General features: G+C 40.8%; 3 protein-coding genes and 1 long non-coding RNA gene across 4 annotated transcripts; 1 reads left to right on the top strand and 3 right to left on the bottom strand.

The window, feature by feature from the left end:
- Positions 1-5,339: 5,339 nt before the first annotated feature.
- Positions 5,340-7,639, bottom strand: LOC115735418 (peroxidase 63-like). The gene is made up of 4 exons (XM_030666635.2): positions 7,635-7,639; positions 7,150-7,399; positions 6,050-6,244; positions 5,340-5,918 (listed from the first exon to the last, which is right to left on the bottom strand). The coding sequence occupies exons 1-4, from the start codon at positions 7,637-7,639 to the stop codon at positions 5,340-5,342; spliced, it is 1,029 nt and encodes a 342-aa protein (XP_030522495.2).
- A 3,764-nt stretch (positions 7,640-11,403) lies between these two features.
- Positions 11,404-15,025, bottom strand: LOC115735518. Its single transcript, XM_030666790.2, has 4 exons — positions 14,863-15,025; positions 14,281-14,371; positions 12,966-13,180; positions 11,404-11,869 (listed from the first exon to the last, which is right to left on the bottom strand). The coding sequence occupies exons 2-4, from the start codon at positions 14,368-14,370 to the stop codon at positions 11,566-11,568; spliced, it is 609 nt and encodes a 202-aa protein (XP_030522650.1). The 5' UTR covers position 14,371; positions 14,863-15,025; the 3' UTR covers positions 11,404-11,565.
- LOC125316340 lies at positions 12,447-13,048 on the top strand. Its single transcript, XR_007199578.1, has 2 exons — positions 12,447-12,513; positions 12,856-13,048. It is a non-coding gene; the product is annotated as an uncharacterized LOC125316340 (long non-coding RNA).
- Positions 15,026-17,496: 2,471 nt separating the features above from the next.
- On the bottom strand, positions 17,497-18,889 carry LOC115735439 (GEM-like protein 4). The gene is made up of 4 exons (XM_030666675.2): positions 18,677-18,889; positions 18,501-18,581; positions 18,042-18,316; positions 17,497-17,927 (listed from the first exon to the last, which is right to left on the bottom strand). Exons 1-4 carry the CDS (start codon positions 18,807-18,809, stop codon positions 17,754-17,756), a joined length of 663 nt encoding a protein of 220 aa, XP_030522535.2. The 5' UTR covers positions 18,810-18,889; the 3' UTR covers positions 17,497-17,753.
- Positions 18,890-21,299: the final 2,410 nt, after the last annotated feature.

The following is a 21,299-nucleotide window of genomic DNA, read 5'->3' as shown; positions in this document are numbered from 1 at the left end:
ATTTTAAAAGTATATCAAAACTGCTAAAATATCCAACAGACTCAACTGTTATGTCAAATAAATTTGATGAGACTTGACCAGGAGAACTTGATTGCATTTTCGCTCAAAAGCTTAAGATTGTATTGACTCAATTGATAATTTTGTGATTGAATTTTAATCAATGTAGTAGGTTCGGGGCTGATTGTGCAATTTGCGAAGTTTGCCATCAAGATCGTGTTGCTACACCACAACGTCCACCGCTCGAAAAACGCTTTCTACCACACAATGGAACCGATTGTGGGGGCCACCAATCAACTTTGCCCCGATACCATTTGTTGGGAGTGCGCAGCAAAAGTTCGAAACCACCACCTAGGAAAATCGCTAAAAGAGATCCCAAGTCCAAGTCCGTCAACTTATTCAGCTAGATCCAAATTCGTTTGAAAGCTTAAATCAATAAATTATGAGCTCAATAGGGTATGTAAATTACTCAACACCAAATCAATTCTCCGCTTTGAGCTTCTATAAAATAGCTCACTCGTGCATCTCGGATTTAAGTTTTACACGCCAAACATGGCCAATTGTTTTCTCACTTCCTCTACACTTTCTAAGGAATTAGATCAAATTCTTTTTTATTGTTGTTCAAACAATCTCTTGCTGCACATTGTGATTGACCTTACATAAGGGCAAGGAAGAAACATGAAAAAGGACAAGATGCTCTGATTCCAACTGGTTAACAACTTCAACAAAACAAGAAGACATCAGAGTTGGTACGAACTCTATTTATCACCCGGTGAACTTATATGACATGCCGGACTTAGTATGCGGAGCGTCGCTCCGATCGCAGACGAGCGACGGATATCACACCTCAATCCCCCGCCACGCGACATCCCTACCAATTCGCCACAGGTCACAAAGGATAGTGTCCCGGGTACATTATCGACCTACGAACTTACGACGCATGCAGAACGTACAACACTCCCAAACAACAAGATCGGCGGGGATAGTAAAGTAGAGATAAACACAACAGTCATTCCTCAAGGACAATTTCATTCTTTAAACAAGAGCATATGAGTTTTAACCCTATAGAGCTACGGAAGACATACACAACCCCATTCTTCGGGGCGGCTCACTAGGACCTCAAAAGATAACCGGTCGGATAAGGTTAAACTCTCATCTACTCCTAAAAGACTACCTTAACATCCATGCTCTAGCATCCACGGGGCTCCAAAAAGAGGGCTTTCAAGACTAAGCCCTAGAATCCCTGACCGGAAGAGGGCTCTGACTCCATGTCGGATTAGGGATCCACTATCTCCTCGTCAAGAGTATCAAGGTTCATCGGGTCCCAGGCGGGTGCATAAACAGCCGGATTAGGCGGCCCTTCAAACCCACGAAGCGGACCATAGAGACCATCCCCGTCACGAAAATACCAGGCCTTGAAGAGATATGCCACCAGGTGTGGCATTCCCCCATTAACCCAAATTATCGTGACGTGATGCTCCCAAACGTGCTCCGTGTCTACAACCGCATAAGACGTAATATTAATCGACTAGTCAGACGAAACCTTGAATCTAACATGCTTCTCCATCACTTCGAACCCGAAAGGTTAAACAAAGGAGTGAGAAATAAATCTCAGTGAGTTAACACATAAGCCCGGCTAGGGTGTTGATTCGCTCAGATGTCCTAATAAATAATCTCATCATCACAGAGCAGATATTTCAACCACATGCAAGCTTACCCTCCGTAAGTCACTCGTAATGCAATGCAGACACAACATAACAATCAAACCAACCAATCCAATGGCAAACCATCACATCACTTGCATGCACAGGACACCACATGTAGTCCATTTATTAATAGAAATGACCCGTAGGTCTAGCACACTATTCGGTTGGTGCTCTCCTAGCAGGACCAAGCATCGTCTCTTACTCCGGCAACGGCTTTTGATAGTCCATGTGACTCCGCTTGACCAACCAGAAGACAATGATTGTCGACACGACACGAACCTAACAGGAATCCTTATAAAGGCTTTGGTCATTCACAAGCTGCAACCGGCAAACGAACAGTCAAAAGACAATGAGCGATGCGCATCCGAAATCGAGAAGACAATGATTGTCGTGATTCCCAATTATGTGACCACTCAAGCACTTCGACCTCCAGCTAATTCATTTCTTTGAATTTAGTTAAATGCTCATACACGCATACTCAAATACTTGGTTCAAGACCGTTTTCGTGCTAAAACATGCAAATGTGATCTCATACATGGTCACATGAATGCACAATGCTATTGATTGACATTTCAAGCAATTTGAGGCGATTAACTCCTAATCAGACACCCGTGACAATCAACGATCAATTGCGGCATTCAAAACCAACATTCCAAGAATCGATTAATCAAATGAAGCCGATCGATTTCGATATAAATTTCAACTCCAATCGGTAGTCTATCGTACGCTAGTCTCTAACCTATCGCTCACTTGCGATCAATCAAACACAATTAATCAATTCTAATCATCAATTAGCTATAGAAAACTTAGCTAATCGACTAACTTAACTAATTACGGTCATTTAGCCTAAACCACGTGTCTATCTAATCATACGTTAATTAAACTACCTAAACAACCTAATTAGCTAATTAATCTAATTTCGAACGTCATTAGCGTCCTAATCGAGAGTTAGGGACTAACTCACTATTGAAATAGCTCAGACGGTCACGACACAGGCATCTGCGGCGAACGGCGACAAACTGCGGCGAACGGCAACGAACGGCGACTCCCGGCCGACTCGAATCCTCGAGCTCCAAACTTGGTCAAGGATGGTCCGTGGGAGGTAGCGACACTCTAGGACAGCGGCACGAGCTCGAGGGTGGCTGCTGGTGGCCTGAGGTGGTCGGAAAAGTCACGGGACGGGTGGCATAGCCTCGAAACAGTGGCGGCTGGAACAGAACAAGTCGTCGGGCTTCGGGTTCGAGGGTTTCTTGAGGCTAACGGAAGAGGCAACGGCTCCGGGGAGACTTGGGGTGGTGGTGCTCGACTGGGGGTGGGCTGACATCGCGACGGTGGAGGCTGAAGGCGGAAAAACGGAGGTCGAACAAAATCGGGGGCAAAACAGGGGACGTGGGTCAGAACAGGGGAAGTCCAGCCGGGGCTGACTTCGAGCTCCACAAGCGTCTGACGGTTTCCACTAGCTACGGGGGACGACAAGGTGTAAAGGGTGGTCACTGGGGGTGGTTGGTGAGCAGCGGAGGCGGCGTCAAAGCAGCTGCAACAGCCATGGGGTTGGGTGACGTAAAACAGAGCAAGTTGGACGCAGGGGTCTCTCGGGACTGTTCGCGGAGGCCTGAAGCGGCGTACGGTGGTCGAACAAAGTCTGGTGGTCGAAGGGATGACGGCGTGAAGGTCTGTGGCGGTCGAGAGCGACAACAAGAGCTGGTGCGGCTCAAAATGCCCACTAAAGCCAAAACAGGGCAGGGGAATTGCCGGGGCTGTTCCGGGGTCTTGCGGCGCCGAACGGTGGACGGAGTAAGGTTAGAGCAGTGGCGGAGGAACGGAGGAGACCTGAGGTGGTGGTGGCGCAAAAACAACCAAGGAGGAGGATGAATGGTACTCGGTGGGGGGAAGGGTCGTGTAGTGTACAGGGGCCGGGGCTGTTCCGGGGTCTTGCGGCGCCGAACGGTGGACGGAGTAAGGTTAGAGCAGTGGCGGAGGAACGGAGGAGACCTGAGGTGGTGGTGGCGCAAAAACAACCAAGGAGGAGGATGAATGGTGCTCGGTGGGGGGAAGGGTCGTGTAGTGTACAGGGGACGAACAGGAGAGAGAGAGAGAGAGAGAGAGAGAGAGAGAGTGGATGGGGGTGGTTGACCTTTGACTAGACTTGGTGTGATTGGTGGAAGAGTGAAATGACTTGAGGTGGGGCCCATAAGAGGTTTCAAAAATTTTATCTTGTGCATAATTGGAGGGGCAAAAAGGTAATTTGATAAACTGGACTGATTGGATTTTTGGCACAACCAACATAGAATATTTTGATCTTTTCACTGGCTAAGCTTGGTCGGGATTAAGCTCGGGCGCGAGAAATTAAATCCTAAATCGCGGCGACTAAGATTTTTAAAACCTAATCTAATCGGACCGACGTCATGAGAATACTCAAATGTAATTACCAGGCTAGAATTAAAGACTAAAATTAATCGAATGCTTTTTTTTTACGAACGTCGAAATTCCGGGACGTCATACTTAAAGCTTGGCTTGACGTTAAAGAAGAATAGGATTATAACTGAAGGTTGCATTTTCAACTGTTCGGCCAGCCCGTGTGTATTTTTTTCTTTTTCGACCATTTACGAAGTTATTAGCCATTTGATTTTCAGGATCTTAATCACTCTGTTCCATTAAGTCATTTGATTACGGGGAATACTAATGTTCATTCGTACAATAATGGCAGTAGGTGACCAGGTGTAGGACCGGCATACAATCTATGCAAAGGCACAAGCACAACTTTGTCAACTGCTTCCTGATGAACCACTTTGCACTCTCCGAATTTGCTCTGTTCAGACGAGAGGACCAGAAGAAGAAAGGGCAACCTAGACTTTTTGTCAGATCTGGAACGAATTTTCCTGAGAAGAGACATTTGAAGAAAAAGAAAGACTAATTATGGGGGCGTTGGCTGCAATTTCTTATTTTTAACATTCCCTGTTTTTACGACCAAAAAAACATTCCCTCTTTTTTTCTTTTGGTGTCCCTCCACATCCTAATAATTTCTTTCAAATTTCATATATGCAACTTTATATCGATTTGCAGGTATTAATTTGAGAGGATCACATCTTTGGACGTCTTGCTTTTCTTTCTAGCATATCAAGCTACCAAAGCTCGTCTTTGGACGTCTCGCCAGATCCGACGAGGGCAACACTCCCGTCCAGGTGAGGGCACCCCTTTGCCTTAAGGTTATCATTATCGCAATCAACATGCTCCTTTTTTACGGAACAATAGAATGATTCTCGAAATTCTCAACATTTTCAATTTGCATAGCTCATTTTACTAATCTCTCTTGTTTTTTTTTTTTCTTGACATGAGTACCCCTATATGTAAGTTTATGGGTATATAAAAAAACATTCGACTATCAAAGAAAAAATCAGTATATTTTCTTGACCTGTGTGTTTTGAAATTGTAAGAAGCATACAAGCAAAGAGCCAGCACTAGTATGAAGACATTTTATTTTTTTTCCTACGATTGCCTTTGGTCGCTACTTCCTCAAATAACCAACACGCAGTGAGTGGATTTCAATTACTATTTATTCAATGTTTCGTCACTCACACTCAACCACAACATATAATAGATGCAGCTCCTTGTGGCTCCACAACATATAAACCCTAATTAACCATTGAAGGATCCACACTCACGTCTTATCTCTCCATCACTTCCGGTCTTGACCCCAATATTACTCATCTTCATCATGGCGTCCACAAAGAACCCAAAGAACCCCTTCTCGTCACTAGCCATGAGATTCACGTAGGCCCTGGTCTCGGCGTCACTAGTCAATACTTGGTCAGTAGAGAGCAACCCGAGCCTCTTCCCGAGATTCCTGTAATACGCATTGTCGAACTGAAACGGCGACGTGACATCGTTGAATGTAAATTTGTCAGGGTCGAGGTGTTGCTGCGGGCAATCGGCACGTAGCTTCTGGGCGAAGCTCGGGTCCATGGTTGGGTCCGTGAAGGAAGTTCCGTTGGTGTTGTAGATCCTAGACATGAACTCCTCGCAGTGCGAGACGCCGATGGTGTGGCCACCAGACAAGGCCACCATGTCTAGGGTTGAAAGGCCCTTGGAGTGGAAAAGAGAGATGATTTCAGGGAGGGTTTGCTCCACCAGAGGGAGGTTTCCACCCACTCTTGATGCCTTGGAGGTCAAGCCATCTTTTCTTCCCTTGAGTACTTCCCACATTGGTCCTCCTGCCTATAGAATTTGTATAAAAAAAAATCGAAAAGAGAAGATATATTATTCTGTGGCGAAATAATATGAAACACAACGATTTGAATGACGTGAGAATTAATGAGAGCCATCGAACTAAAATGTCGATTAATTACCAAGTTAACTAGATCCCTAGTTGTAATTGCCATGACATCGGCGCAAGAGACGACCCCCGGACACTGGAGCTCCACTGCTCTTTTCGCTCGGAAGAAGACGTCATAACCATCTCCGGAGAGGGACAGGTTTATTGCCACATCCCTCTCCGCTGTGTTATTGTCCGTTGATGCGATCAAGATGGATGCATCACAACCCTAATTTCCAAGTTCAAACACCAATTAGTCACTAACATCAATTTTTCACTCATGGCATATACGTTACCAGAATCAAAACATTCACTCTTAAATCTATGTATAGATGGGGAAATGTATGGGCTATAAACGGAGGCATAACTTCACAGTTCACACCATATAAGAGAATTGACAATCGCGATTCAATGAACATAAGTATATATAGCAATCTGATTCCTAAATCTGTGATGACTTGCTTTTTGTGAGTAACACTATACTTCCAAGGATGGATGGTCAAAAAATTCACTAATCGTGACGAAACTTTGAGTTTTGATCTGTAAATTCCAACCTGTGCAAATTATCCCGAACCTTCCTAAAAGAAATTAGAGGAGGATTAAAGAAATGAAAATCACCCTAACTTTTTTGCACGTACAATTACCAAGACAGTTGGACCAATAGAAATTGCAAAAATTTGACGACGAGGGAGTTATAAGACTCGAATAGCATAAAAGTTGACGAACTTTTAGTGATATATAAGAGTCATCACGTACAAGAGTATCTAAAATTTCTCTCTCCCAGTATGTTTAGAGGAAAGGCGTGTAAGTTTGTACAAAGAAGATCGAGCGAAATCACGTTATGTAAGCGAAAGAAGGGACTATGAAAATACTAAGTTTTTGTGTGATATCGTGTTGAAGGATACTCTTTTTGCAAAAGGCCCAGACAATACATATGTTGGCCTTTGTTTTGCACAGAACATAAAGCTGTATCATGATCCATGTACGAGAAAAATTCAATGGGTCGATGAAAGAAACAGAGAGCTAGGACAACTGTATTGTGAGCAATGACTAATGAATGAATCATTCACACAGAGAAGCGATGAGCGAAAAGGAGAGGACTATCTAGCCACGAGATTCATAAACTACCCGCACCTCCACAAAGCAGTCGTGGAAGAAGATGCGAAGAGCGCCGGCGGGGGTGTTCGGAACCTCTAGAACCTTCCGAGATGCCACGTCGCGGATTATCTCCTCCACCTTCGGGCAGGTCTTGTCGTAGTGATCGTGGCTGAGGCCCCCCGCATCATGCGCTCCTGCTCCCACGGCAGCGGCATTCAGGACCGAGGCCAGGAGCACAAAGAAGAAGAGGGAGTTCATGTTCACTGCCTCTGCAACAATGGAAGTACTGCAAACAACTGTTAGAAACTTAGTTCAAAGAAAGAAGATCAACGAGCCTTGCACAGTAAGCGAAGGTGATGACCCCCTTTTATATCATGGCATGGCAGTGCAGCTACTGGGCTAGTAATTAAGGACATTTCCCAAAATTACCCAGACCAATTCGATTATTACTTACATATTTTTTTCCCTACGACAAAATTAGGTATCTATCTAGCTGGAACACATATGGTTTAATTTGTCACCCCATTGTTATATTCAAATTAAATTCCTCATAGAGTAATTTGGAATTAGAGGTGCTTGGTTAGATGATTATCACACAAAATAGTTTGCTTTCTTCTTTTCTTGATCGAATGAAGGAGAATCTACATTCGAGCTCCATCAATTTTACTGACAAATTATGTCTCTATGCTGAAATTTCTTGGTTGTATAACTGCACACAATCTTAAAATTTATAGCGTGCTTCGAGAAATTTCGGTTCCTCACTCGCTTCATGTCCATCGAGATGAGCTTCCATGGTAACTTTGTATGCTAGAAAGAACAGCCTGTCGTCCGAAGACGTGATCTCTCTAACTAATACTTGCAAGTTTCAATTACGCCAAACAGGTAAAATTTAATTCTTGATGCCAATTTGACATAACTTTGCATACGTGAAATTTCGAAGAAATTGTTAGTCTCTGGAGCTATGACGCGTTATTCAAAACTCGAAATGCGATTATTTCTAGGTTTGGGGGGAAAGGGAAAAAGGGAAATGTTTAAAAATAGGTAACCAACACCACCATAATTGATATTTCTTCTCTTCTCAGGACAATTCATTCCAGATCTGATAAAAGTCTAAGCTAGCCTTTCTTCTTCTAGTCCTCTCGTCTGAGCAGAGTCAGCTTCTCCCTTGCAGAAACCTGGTAAACAGAGCAAATTCGAAGACTACAAGGTGGTTCATCAATGTAGTCCTTGGCTCTTTTTGCATGCATATGACTCAACAAGACTGCGTATGGTAACGCTCCAAAAAAGGTGTTTCTGTTTTCAAAATGTTCTCGGAACACTTTGGCTGCGTTTGGTTGTCCGTATAAAATTCGGGATAGGATATGTTTTATCCTATCCCGTGTTTGGTAGGTGTCCCGGATAGTATAATATCGGATATAGGGAGGATATAACCCGGATAAAAAAATCCTAGGGGAGGGGGTAGGATAAGGTTGGATAGAATTTCTCTTATCCGTCATATAAAAGCTAACTTTCTTGTCTCATTTGTTTCTATTTTCATTTTATTTTATTTTTTTGCAAAGAGATTTGAAAATCTAATAACATGTGTATATTTTCAAGTTTTTTTTTTGTGTATGAGAATATTATTTTTATAGTAATAAGATCGGAATATTTCATGAACGTAACGTAGGCATATATGTTCTTTATATTGATATACAATTTCTACCAAATGCGGGATATGATACGATATGAGAATATCCGACTTTAAATCCGTAGTTCACCAAATGATGGATAGGATATGGCCAAATCCCTAGATTTCTTATCCTATCCTACACAATCCTATCCCGACCGGAAATCCCGACGACCAAACGCAGCCTTTGGGAACAGAAACGCGTATGGTAAAAAAGTGTTCCCAAAGTGTTTCGGAAACACTTTTGAGAAACAAAAACACTTTTGGAGCAGAAACAAGAAATAAAAAAAACTTGCTTCTGTATTCCTAAAACACCTTTTAGAAACACATTTGGAACATTTTTTAGAAACAATTGGAAATAATTTTTTTTTTTAACACACTCTCTTCTCTTTTGTTCTTGCACAATATTGACACCTGATTTTTTATCATTTTATTTAAAAAAATAAATTAAAAATACCAAAAAATTTCATAAAATTGCAAAATCAACCTTGGAAGCTTTGGCCTAACCTTAGGAACCAATTTTGAACAAAAAATATTTTTGTAATTTTGACAATTTTCGGATTTAATTTAATTATAAAAAGAGCCGAAAATCAAGAAAAATAGTATTTGTGGTCAGAAAAAAGCGCAAAAATAGTCCATATTTATTTTAATTCTATTTTCATTTTGGCCTCTTAAATTTTTAAAAATTCAGCTTGGGACCACATGCCTCTTCATTGAACATAATCCTAAATTGACTAAAAAAATTTCATTTTAAATCATTTTAGCCAAATTTTTTACTTTTAGAGTCATGACATGAGACTTTGATACTTGCATCTCATTTTAGTTCTCATGTTTGGAAAATTTGCACAATTGGACTAAAAGGACCTAAATGCACAAATATTTTTCATTTTAGTCCCCGATTTTATTCAAAGTGTAATTAATATTTTTCTAAGGGTCCTCGTTTAATGATAATCATATTTTTAACTACTTGGGAACATTTACGTGTGACTCATAATTGTAATTTTTCATATCTATAGAAAACATATTTGATGTTCTTGTTGTCTAATTTCAATTCGTCTTCTCTTTCAGTTTTTTTTTATAGTTGATCTCGTCCATATTGTAATTTGATAAATTATGCATAAATTACTTATACATGTATTGGACTAATTTGATTTAGTAAATTGAACGAATGAGATTTAATTTGATTTAGTAAGTTAAAAAGATAAAACATTTTAATTTTAATATATATAGTCCTCTTAATTAAATGAAAAAATTAGGAACAATTTTTTTGCGGTTACCAAATGCGTTTCTTTTCTTTTTTTTTTTTTTTTTTGGTTCCGGGAAAAGAAACTTTATGCAGTTACCAAACGCGTTTTTATTTTATTTTATTTTTTTTTTTTTTGTTCCGAGAATAGAAGTTTTTTTTGCGGTTACCAAACACGTTTTTATTTTCAAAAATTGTTTTTTTTTTTTTGGGTAAGGTAAGTATGTATAGACTTTTCAAACGACTTAGTTACAAGAAAGGGCCGAAACACAAAAACCTTGACCCGACTAGGACACAAGAGATTGTCCTAGAAGGGTCAAAGGTGATGCGGCGCAAAAGAACAAGAGGGATCAAGAGAAAGTCCCCAAAAGGCCAAACAAGCAACCGAAAGAGAACTAGACCGGCCAAAACAAGAGCCGAGGAACCAAAAAGAAACACGGCCAAAACAGCAGCCAAAAACTAAGGAATACACAGCCAAAGCAACGGCAATAGCGGAGAAGAAGCTGCAAAAAGTCCTAAGGACGAACCTCAAAGATGGATGTAGAGAGACCCCAGCTACTTTGTAAGCGACGGTTCCGAGGAGTGTCGTCGATGCTACCAAGGGAAAGGGCTTTATCCTTGACTACCTTGATGAGGTGTTTGACCATACCCGGTACGAAAAGAGGCTTGTCTCGAAAAAGGATGTTGTTCCTCTCGGTCCATATGAGGTGACAGAGCGCCGCAAGTGAGAATCTGGAGATCTGGTGAGAGAAGGACCGTCCACTGATGTGTTTAATGGCCCACCGAATGTGAACTTGCCACGGCCTGTTCCTCCAGAGCAAGTGGCACTTAAACAGAAAAAGCGTTTTCAAAAATTGTTACCGGGAACATAAACAGAAAAAGCGTTTCTGTTCCAAAAGTTGTTATGAGAACAAAAACGTTACCATACACAACCTAAATTATTTTTCTCTCATGGAAGCACTTTCTCCATCGGGCCCTTATTATGCCGAAAGGAAGCAGTTGACAAAGTTGTTCTTGTGCATCGCATAGACGATATATCGATCCTACACCTACGCCCATTATCGCATGAATGAAACGTTTAATTGTTCCCAAAATCAAATGACTTGATGGAACACGGTGTGAATTGATTAAGATCCTGAAAATCAAATGGCTGGCCGAACAGTTGAAAGTGCAACCTTCGGTTATAACCCTCCTCTTCTTAGCTTCCAGCCAAGCCCTAAGATTGACCATGCAAGCCAAATAGTGGAGGTCGTCTCTCAAGAGACGCACAAGGCATTCTAGCCTGTGCCCGAATTTTCGTCGCATTTGGGTATACCCCGGTCCAGATTAAACCTAAGATAACAAAGGTGGTCCAGCGAAATCACGGAATCAAGGGATTATAACCATTAAACCCGTAGCACTTTAAACAATAGGAAGACGGTTCCAAGATCGATGACAATAACTTAAGTAGCAATGACATTTACAGCGTCGCTAGAGGCCGAAAGCTGCTTTATATGAAAGACAGTTTTTGTGTTTGCCAAATCCTTCCAACCGACCACACTTACTAGGCAACCCCCTTCATATGCACATCCGCCTCATACTCGTTTGTGAGAACCTGACCTGGATCGCCATCCTTACGGGGCCCATCAAACTCGTCAAAGAAATCCTCACGGGTATTGTCCGCTAGCATAAGGGCAACCAGCCAGAAGAGAGCTGAGTCGAGGGACAGAAATGCTCCACCACCAAGTAGACCAGTCTTGGCCGTGGGGCATTGGTAGCTGAGGTTCTTGTGAACATTGTGCGCCTGGTGCAATTGCTCAGTAATTGTCGGCCATAACAGCAGCGCCGCTGCCAATCCCCCTATGAACCTGTGTGGATTTGAAGGGAATTACCATTATAAGGAATAGGCAATTAGTTAAAAGTGATCATATGGATGACTCCGTGAGCCCACTGGTTGACCAAATAACACTAGAGGATACATTGCAACTTTTGTCCAAAATACATTGCTTGACAGAAAGTAAATTTATATCAATATTTGGAGTAAAGTCGTGTCAACTAACTTGGTGTTCCATTCATGTTCTATGTATTCCACAGAGTACAATCAGTCTTCAACAAGTGCCTATGCCTGTGCTACTTACAACACCCTTATGAGAGTCCCCAAAAAAAGACCAAATCCTCATACTGATGGAACATTCACATGTAATGCTTTGCATAACATGTGAACAACAAAATTTGTAAGAAGTTGATAAAGAGCTGGAATGGGTCATAACTGTTCTTCTAAATGAAATAATTTAAAAGCAGCGGCACTAATATGGTAGTTTTGGACAGCGACTAGCCTCAACAGCAGAAGATCTCTAAGAGGAGGTGGCTGCTATAAGATACAGGAGGAGGCAGATTTGTGCACCCTCATTTACAACTTCCCTCGCTTTCCTGGGCATGTCCTCAAATTACAGAATAAGGGTCAGAGTGCACAATGAAATCCACTTCCAAGTTAAAAGTATTCACTCTGCAGGTGTTAGGCTATCCCGGTACTGTTGTGTCCCGGTGTCAATCAAAATGGATCTATTAAGAAACATTAAAAATGGTAGTTTCCGACAGCGACTAGCCTCAACGGCAGAAGCATCTCTAAGAAACATTAATCAAAACGGATCAATCAAAATGTTAGTTTCGGACAGCGACTAGCCTCAAGAGCAGAAGCATCTCAAAGAGGAGGTAGCCACCATACGATATAGGAAGAGGCAGATTTGTGCACCCTCAGTTACAACTTCCCTCACTTTCATGTCCTCAAATTACAGAATAAGGGTCGGAGTGCACAATGAAATCAACTTCTGAGTTATAAGTATTCACTCTGCAGGTGTTATGTTATCCCAGTACTACTGTTGTGTCCCGGTTTCAATCAAAATGGATCTATTAAGAAACATTAAAAAGAACATGCAGGCAAATAATACTGGTAAAGTTACTTACAAGGCAATGTTGAAGAAGACAACGAAGCTAGTATTGTGGAAAAAAGCTGATTGAGGGATGGACCTTCCCTTGTACGGGTAAAACAGAGACCAATATCCCGCCACAGTGCACAACACAAGGAATGCAAAGGACAGATACCCAAGAGCAACAGTAGGGTCAGATGGATACTTGCAAATTACCACATCTTTAACAGTAATCACAGTTCCAGATGCAGGCTGTGGAATATATAGAGGCCAAGAAGCATAGATAGAAATTAGGAATAAAAAGGAAAGTGCGAATTGACATATTAATTTCATGCAAAAGTTGAAAACTGTGGATGCAGAGATTATAAAATGTCTGAGAGCTATTACTTCCTTAAAACATCCTTTCAGATATCTCTATCAAATTAAGACAACTTGGTGTAAAACATCCTTTCAGATATCTCTATCATATTAAGACAAGGAGAAATCTTACGATTAATTTTATGATTGCAACCAATCATATCGCGATAATATATACTCCATCACCTATTTAAATTAGGATAACAGACAACCAAATTAATGTTACGGTAGCCGGAAATGGGAATCTGAAAAGAAGATAAAATGATAGATCACTGGCCACCAAGAACAGAACAAAATCAACAATGTCGAACTATGAACATGACAACATCATAGAGACGGAGACAAAAAACCACATCAACCTTTATTCATAGTACAAAATCTGGAAAATTCATATCTCCAAACTACAGCATACTTGAAAACAAATAAGGCAAATACATCCACAACCTCAAACTGACAAGACAAGCTACCATTCAAGCAGAATAAAATTACTCAAACCACAGATAGATGGGGTAATGAATTGGGTGGTCCTGGAAATTCTCTTCAATGTTCAATGTGCTCCTCGAAATTCTTTTTCTGTTCAATCTAGTCCCTAAACTTTCAAAAATTAGTTTAATGCAGCCATTCCATTAAGTGTGTTATCTTTTAGTAGACTAAAATAATGATGTGAACTGCTGCATCTCCTCTAATCTTTCTTTTTTCCCCTTTCTCTTTGGCCAAACAAAGGAGAGAGATATGATGTGGAAGCCACATGTAAACCAGGCAGATGCCAGCATGGCGAACAAGTTAACAGAAATCATGCCCACATTAGAAAACAGTAGAATTTAATGGAAGGACTTCCTTGATTGGATTTTAGAAAGTTCAAGGACTCGATTGAAAGCAGAAAAGTTCAAGAAAATATCGAAAATTGAAGGAAAATTCCAATGGCCACCCGCATCAATTCCCCTAGAGATAAACAATCATAGGGCCAAAAAACAATCAGACGGTGGATGAATCACCTTCTTATTCTCAGCAATCACTCCAAAGATGAAGGACAGTACACCCAAAGTGGCCACAATCAGGGCCATCTGCTTCACCGAAACACCCATTCTGCTCCAACAGAAGTGTAACATTAGTCAATGAATACCAAATACAAATCTATCTCGCTCACAAGAAAAGATTGAGGAACAAATTGCAAAAGATCTTGCACCCTAGTCACCACGAGGTGACAGATTTTGAGAGGGCTCCACTTTCGACTTAGTCCGGCGCGCAAAATCCATCCCAGATGGCACAATGAAAAAAGAAAAGAATTTGATAGGAATTCAAAGAACAAAAACGAAAAAACTTCCATAATTCAGCAAACCCATCACCTATTTCCCAAAGGAAAAACATGGGTCGATCAATCGAAAACACACAAAACAAAGAACCGACCCAAAATCTGGCCAAAGAAAAAAGAACCAACCCAAGAACGAACAGTACCCACTCCAATTACCAGATTCGACGGCCTCGGAGGATTAACAAGCATAATTTGAACGAAAATAGCCTGAATCAAGGGAAGAGCAACAACCAAAAAAACCACCGAAGAGCACCAAACATCTCACCTCGAAGCTGCGACTCGGATGGATTGACTTCCCCTCACAAAGCCACAGGTTCAACTCAGCGAGCGAGAGAGAGAGAGAGAGTATGAACCACTGGGTAAGTCAAAGTCGGAATCCCCGGCTAAACGCGGAGAAGATTACGTAGGTGGGGGGGAGAGTTGACGTAAATGTCCGTGGCCGAGGAACGCAAGTCTGGAAAGATTCGCGGGATCGTGGGCAGATTCAGGTTACGCGAAGGGGCAAATGGGTAAAAAGGAATGGGCCAGTTGGAATCTCTTGGAGCTCCAATAATGACAGCGCGAGACGACGATCGCGATCCTCCCTCCGCCATTATATTCCTTTTCAAGGTTTATAATACCGTCTCCCCATTTAATACGACAACGTAATTATAATTATAAAGTTAAACCCTGAAATTATCTTTGCTTATTGCAATTTTACCAATCGCTGTCACTTTACAGATAATTCTCCGACGATAGGAAAAAAATAATATTAAATAAACAGCAAAACTGTAATTCCGAAAGTAAAAGGAATGGTATCGATAAAAAAAAATTTATGTTACAAACTTAAAATTAAGTAGCACTTATTGATAAATTGGACTTTTTTCTTTTTGTTTCACATGAATTTAAACCAGTTCTTCACGCTCGCCCCGTGCACAACTCCATGTTATTGTACATTCTATTTGTTAATTTGTGTTTAGTGATACGTCATCGAGGTATGTAAAACTCGGGGACGTCTGGACAATATCAATGCCAAAAGTAAGACATGATCGCGATTATGCATGGATAAAAGTGGGTGATTGCTGAGTAAATCCCTGTTTTAATTGCAATGGTAATTCTAAATGAAAAAGAGGGGGAGGAAACGCATTTGCGGCTAAATTCATACTTCAAATTAGACCAAAATTTTAGAGGTTTCATTTTTTTTTTAAGTAACTCCTTCTTTTCTTTTTTTTTGTCCACATGAGAGAACTGTGTGCTCTTTTGATATAGCTATGAATAGAAGATTGACCCCTAATCACAACTTAAGTGCCGTGCTCTATATTTGGTTATAGGCAAAATTAGCCATTTGCAGAAATCAAAATTTCTTTTTGAAGATAGAAAGAGACTTGCCAGCAGCCAACTAATTTGTAAACCCTTCTTTCTTTTCTTTTCTTTTCTTTTCTTTTCTTTTTTTGCAATTTTTGGGTTGGGGAAAAGGTGAAAAAGTAGTCCTTGGTGTGCATCTTATTGATTCAAAAATTAAATGAGATGTTTCATTAGTGAAATGAATTAGGGCATAAAATCGAAAAATATCGATGAGACAAAGTTATGGCCCGAAGATATACAGACTAGATTAGTTTATGTGATAAGTTCATAAAATGAACGTGGCGATGCAGTTAACTGAAGAGTCTCGTTGGTCATAATTTTGGATCTTTGTTTTTGACCTCTTAGGATTTGTTCCTTTCTTCAATCTGAACATCATATACATCCTAGGAGCCGATTCATACATGTGCATCCCTTCAAAAACAGGCAAAGAGAGGCTCTCCTCCCTCATTAATTTTGTCAGCTCATGTTTGGCGTCGTCAGGATTGATCGGATGGCCTGAACAATTTTCTTCTGTCAATCCCTGATTCAGTAAAGTTGTCGTCAGGATTGATCGGACGGCCTGAACAATTTTCTTCTGTCAATCCCTGATTCAGTAAAGTTACCGGCGGCAACTATACAGATGTTACCGAGTTTACTGACATGTACCAAGTCCAACGTGGGCAGAGGGCGATCGCGGAGGCAAGATGGTCTGGGCAAGGAGCGGATCCTCACAGACTTCTAGGATGACGAACAGGATAAGAATAAACGGAACTGAATATCAAATAGGAGAGAGCATTTTTTACGCGACGACTCATTGTAACTCTAATATTAGACGTGCTCACCACAACAGGTGACTTCCTCGAAAAAGCACGCCAAAAGATAAAATCATGAGATTCGACACCAGACAGGTCAAAGCGGACAGTATCTCGAGTGAGATGCCAAATAACCCATTGGAGAAATTACCTACATTACTTTGAAAAGTACCAGTCACATCAAGCAGTCTGTTTGCTCACAAGCACAAAGAACAGAATGTGTTACCTGGCACCATACTAATCTGTAACACTGATCCTGAAGGAAGCTTCTGTTTTCATGTTAAGTCTGCAGCATAACATTCTCTTCTTTGCACAAAAACCAGTCTTGTGTCTACTGTCTAGGATGGTTGGTGCATTACTCAGTGCAAAAATTCTCAGTCCTGTCACATTGCGGATGCATTCAACAGGTTAACTTTAACATTTGGAGAAGTTGACAAGCAATCACACGTTTCTACTTGATGATTCGTGGATGGATCATCAAGAAGAGAAACAGAAGCATGATCGGGTGGAAATTTCTAGGATGGATGTTGGATGCTGCTTTATCTGATTCAAAATAGGATCATCTTCGTGATCCTGTAACTTTTCAGATACCATTTCGATTGCAATGATTTGAAGATGCGTACCAGAGAGTCAGGGTGGCAAACGGTCATCCAGTTGAAGCCGGACAGAAAGAGCTAGTACGGCGAGGAATTATATTTTCAATGCTTTTGTGCTATCTAATGATTCCGCGATAAATGACAGAGCAAATAGAATGACACCAGAAAAAAAGAAAGATAACCATCTTCTCGGGCAGCTAATCAAGATAGTTTCACAAAGTTTAAACTGCCCGTCAATTTTTCTCACAGCAAGTATTCCAATTAGAATGTCGTCTTCGAAAGCTGCTAGAGAGAGGACATTGGATTTAACAGCATTTCCTCATTGACAACTTTTTCACAATGTTGACAATTCCTAGTTGTACATATATCTGACACAGAAGAACTAAAAGATGAAAAAGTATCTCTTCAAATCGGCTTGAAACAGCCTACGTTTGAGAAATTGCCCGCCGGAGATGCTTTAGTGTTTTCTGATAGTTCAAGAATCCCATGAACCAGAAATCGAAATTATCTACTGTTACAATCTGTATGTATTTCTGCGACGGCTTCTCCAAGTTCTCTTTCTCATTTTCCATCTTTATCTTTCTAAGCGGGATCATCACCTGGAAAAGATATTTAAAAAAGACAGATTAGCATCCGGTTCGACATAGCAATAGAGACCAGCAAATAGATTATTGACAGAAAATATAGTGATTTTGCAACATGAGCGAAGTTACCTTGTAATGGACTTTGGTTGTTTCTCCATCCGGAGAAACCAGTTTTATACATCTGTCGCTGCAAAAGGCCACTCTCTCATTGGAGATAAAGAGGAGACCTCCTATCGGACCGCTTGAGGTCGACAAATAGCATTGAAAGGTCTTCATCAGCCTTTCGCCATCTCCGACATTAAATAAGTCCATGAACACCTTATCCATTCCTCCAAGTTGAAGAACTCTTGCCCCAATTCTCAACTTTCCTTCTACTGTTTTCGTAATCTTGGGACTTAGGCTCACTGCAGTTCCGTCACAAAACCATGAGAAAACCAGTTTAGTGCGTAGGTCATATGAACATTTTTGCGCTAAATTGACCTCAAAAGATGTAATGTTTCTTGATCCTCCAAAATAAAGAGCCTTGAATATTAGGACATATTAAGTGAATACCAAAAATTGTGGTCATAAGAAAAGAATTGTTAGTACCATGTTCTCGAACGCCACGCGCAAGAATATCTGCTTTCTTCCCGAGCTTGTTCATCCTATGAAGCACCAAATTCACCTTATCTGCAATGTCGGAACCAGACAGGTCAGAGTTCAGATAGATGTTTCGAATTAACTAAACGTCCAAAAGGGACAGCTGCTTCGATACGAATGCCTACTTTTTTTCAACTTTCGCGACGATCCATCGAATGGACAGAACATTTCATTGTACTGATAAGAATGCTCCGATGAAGGTGCCTCCAAGGACAGGAAAGGAACTCCAATGACAAGACCTTGGAGTTGGTTTTTCATATTTGATGGTCTGATGATAAGCTGTGTAGTATCTCTCAAAATGGGTTGGAAACAAGGGATGTGCTTACCAAGTATGATCAATCCTCTGAGTGCTGGGAATGTATTTAAAAGCACAATGTCCATAGGTAAATGCTGAATCCTGACACTGTTTCGATTTAGTGCCGTATGAGTCAGGAATGGATCAGCAAGGAATAAAGGAGCAGAAGGGAACGCGTAAAAGAAGCTTTCTGAGATGGCTGATGTGTCCTCGCCTTTTGAAAAATGCACTGTGATTGATTCATGATCACATCCTTTTGTGCATTCTTTAGAAGTTTCTGGTTCTAAAAAGTGGATTCATGGTGCAGGTTCTGGTTTGTTATGCCTCACAGACAAAAGTGAGGATAATATTAGACTAAGCAACCATCTGAGCAATTAGGAATTTTGGCAAAAAATTGGAATCTGCGCAACCAAAAAAGGAAACCTTCTTCGTATCAATCGCCATTCATGATGGTTCGATTGCCCACATTGAAAGGATCATATAATACTGCATATGTATTAGCTGTAATGAGTTCTTTACGTCCTTACTTGTCCTTCATTTGTGGGTACTAGGTTCTTGAGACTGTCCTCTCCTTGAAGCACTAAGATTTTTTTATGGGAGGGGTGGTTGATTTCTTTATGTTTTTGTGTCCACTTGGTAATTTCAGGACATTTTATTCGGATTAGATATCAGTTTTGAACTTGGCCCTTGGGCAAATTGCTTTTCTTTTCCTCCTTGGTCCTTGGGCTAATTGGTGCAGAGATTCTTGTGATGAAAGGTTTTCAATAGGTTGAAGTTATATTTATTTGTGGAATTGAAACTTCATGGCAAGCTTTTGCCCTCATCCATTGCTGTACATGAGTGTGCAAAAAGCCAAAGGCCATTCACAGATAAAGGATGCTTTTCTCCTGCTTTTTCACTTCCTGATCTCAGAATCACACCGAAGTGCAGGATCTAAAGTGGGAAAGACTCGGCAGAACTGAATCATAGCCTTATCAGCTCCATGACTACAGGTTGGCCAAAAAAAAATTTTCCCTTTTCTTGGTGAGACGTGTTCATCAAACGCTTGTGCTTTAAGTTTTCAACACATCATGAGGATTCGGTCCATGAAGAATGAAAGATAGGACAAGGATTTACTAGGTCACTTCATGGAAAAAGGAACTCAAACAATCATTTTGAAATGGGAGATATGCGGGGTAACAAATTTTCAGACACATGTCATGTATTCAGTGGCTTAATTGCAAGAACTTCTCAATACAATTGTCCACGAATTAATGAACAATACGTATTTTTCAGCGCCCTTTGACTTTAGTCTTGGTGTACTCTGTACCTTCTATTAAAATGCTTCTTTCGAAGGGCTGTTTAAATTTCCAAGACCGTGAGTTGGAGAAATTGCATAGAGGAGTAACATACATTGTCTGTCTTCCCAGAATAGCCATTGAGGTGTTGGCAATTAGTGTTTGCATTCCAACAAAGATGCGTCCAGGGACAGGACAAGGATTCCAATGACAAGACCCTGAAATTGGTTCCCCGTATTTAAATTCACAGCCTGAGTATCTTCTGTATGATGGTCTGCCAAGAAATTGGTGTAGTGTCTCTCGCAAGAGGTTCGGAAGCAACGAAGATGCGCTTGCTCAGGATGATCAATTCTCTACGTCCTGTGTAAATGCTTCATCCTGAACATTTTTAAATTTAGCTCGCGTTAGTCAGGAATGGATCAGCAAGAGGAATAAAAGATCTGAATAGATCATGAAGGAAGCTTTCTAAGATGGCTGATGTGTCCTCAGTTTAGGAAAACACGCTGATTGATTCATGATCACATCCTTTTGTATATTCTCCAGAATTTCCTGATAGTCAAAGTGGATTCTTAGTGCAGGTTCTGGTTTGGCATGCCTCAGAGACAACTGTTAGGGATAATGTAACACTAAGCAACCATCCGAGCATTTAATACCTTTCATAGAAAGTTCGGAATCTGCTCTTCAAAGAAAATTCTTTCGTATCAATCGCCATGCATTATCGTTCTAGTGTATACATTGAGATAATAATATATTACTGTATTTGTATTAGCTGTAAGAATTCGAAAAATGACTGTTATATTCTGCGTTTAAATGAACTGCTCATGTACAATAAGTTTTTAATGTCCTCCACTGTTCATTGGTGCTACAAGGTTCTCGGCATTGTCCTCTTCTTGCAGCTTTAAGATTTTTCTATCGAAGGGTGGTGGATTTCTGTATCTCATTTTCAACTTGGGAAAAACTTTTACTTTGTGATATGAAAGTCCAACTAGATTGCACAGTGCATAATTCAGGACAGGGAAACTTGAAGTTGGTCCTCGGGCTAGTTGGTCCGGAGATTTAATTTGTTTCCTTTTTTCAAAATGAATGTCTTAGATAAGAAATCACAAGACCCCTGACCTGAAGGAGTCATATGTTGGTTAGTTGATCAGCCTGGAAACCCAGATAAAGAGAAAAGCA

The sequence above is a fragment of the Rhodamnia argentea genome, chromosome 8 (genome assembly GCF_020921035.1).
Source record: "Rhodamnia argentea isolate NSW1041297 chromosome 8, ASM2092103v1, whole genome shotgun sequence".
Taxonomy (NCBI): Eukaryota; Viridiplantae; Streptophyta; class Magnoliopsida; order Myrtales; family Myrtaceae; genus Rhodamnia; species Rhodamnia argentea.
This window is presented reverse-complemented; position numbering and strand designations above follow the sequence as displayed.

What these genes read in the sequence shown, in the direction of transcription:
- LOC115735418 (XM_030666635.2), bottom strand. An exon ending in TCCACGACTGCTTTGTGGAG is followed by an intron (nt 6,245 to 7,149) that starts GTGCGGGTAGTT and finishes CTTGGAAATTAG; the next exon opens with GGTTGTGATGCATCCATCTT. An exon ending in CTAGGGATCTAGTTAACTTG is followed by an intron (nt 5,919 to 6,049) that starts GTAATTAATCGA and finishes CAAATTCTATAG; the next exon opens with GCAGGAGGACCAATGTGGGA.
- LOC115735518 (XM_030666790.2), bottom strand. Translation starts at nt 14,370, where the DNA reads ATGGGTGTTTCGGTGAAGCAGATGGCCCTGATTGTGGCCACTTTGGGT. An exon ending in TGATTGCTGAGAATAAGAAG is followed by an intron (nt 13,181 to 14,280) that starts GTGATTCATCCA and finishes TATATTCCACAG; the next exon opens with CCTGCATCTGGAACTGTGAT. An exon ending in GTCTTCTTCAACATTGCCTT is followed by an intron (nt 11,870 to 12,965) that starts GTAAGTAACTTT and finishes AAATCCACACAG; the next exon opens with GTTCATAGGGGGATTGGCAG.
- LOC115735439 (XM_030666675.2), bottom strand. Translation starts at nt 18,809, where the DNA reads ATGAAAAACCAACTCCAAGGTCTTGTCATTGGAGTTCCTTTCCTGTCC. An exon ending in GTCGCGAAAGTTGAAAAAAA is followed by an intron (nt 18,582 to 18,676) that starts GTAGGCATTCGT and finishes CCGACATTGCAG; the next exon opens with ATAAGGTGAATTTGGTGCTT. An exon ending in GCGTGGCGTTCGAGAACATG is followed by an intron (nt 18,317 to 18,500) that starts GTACTAACAATT and finishes ACGGAACTGCAG; the next exon opens with TGAGCCTAAGTCCCAAGATT.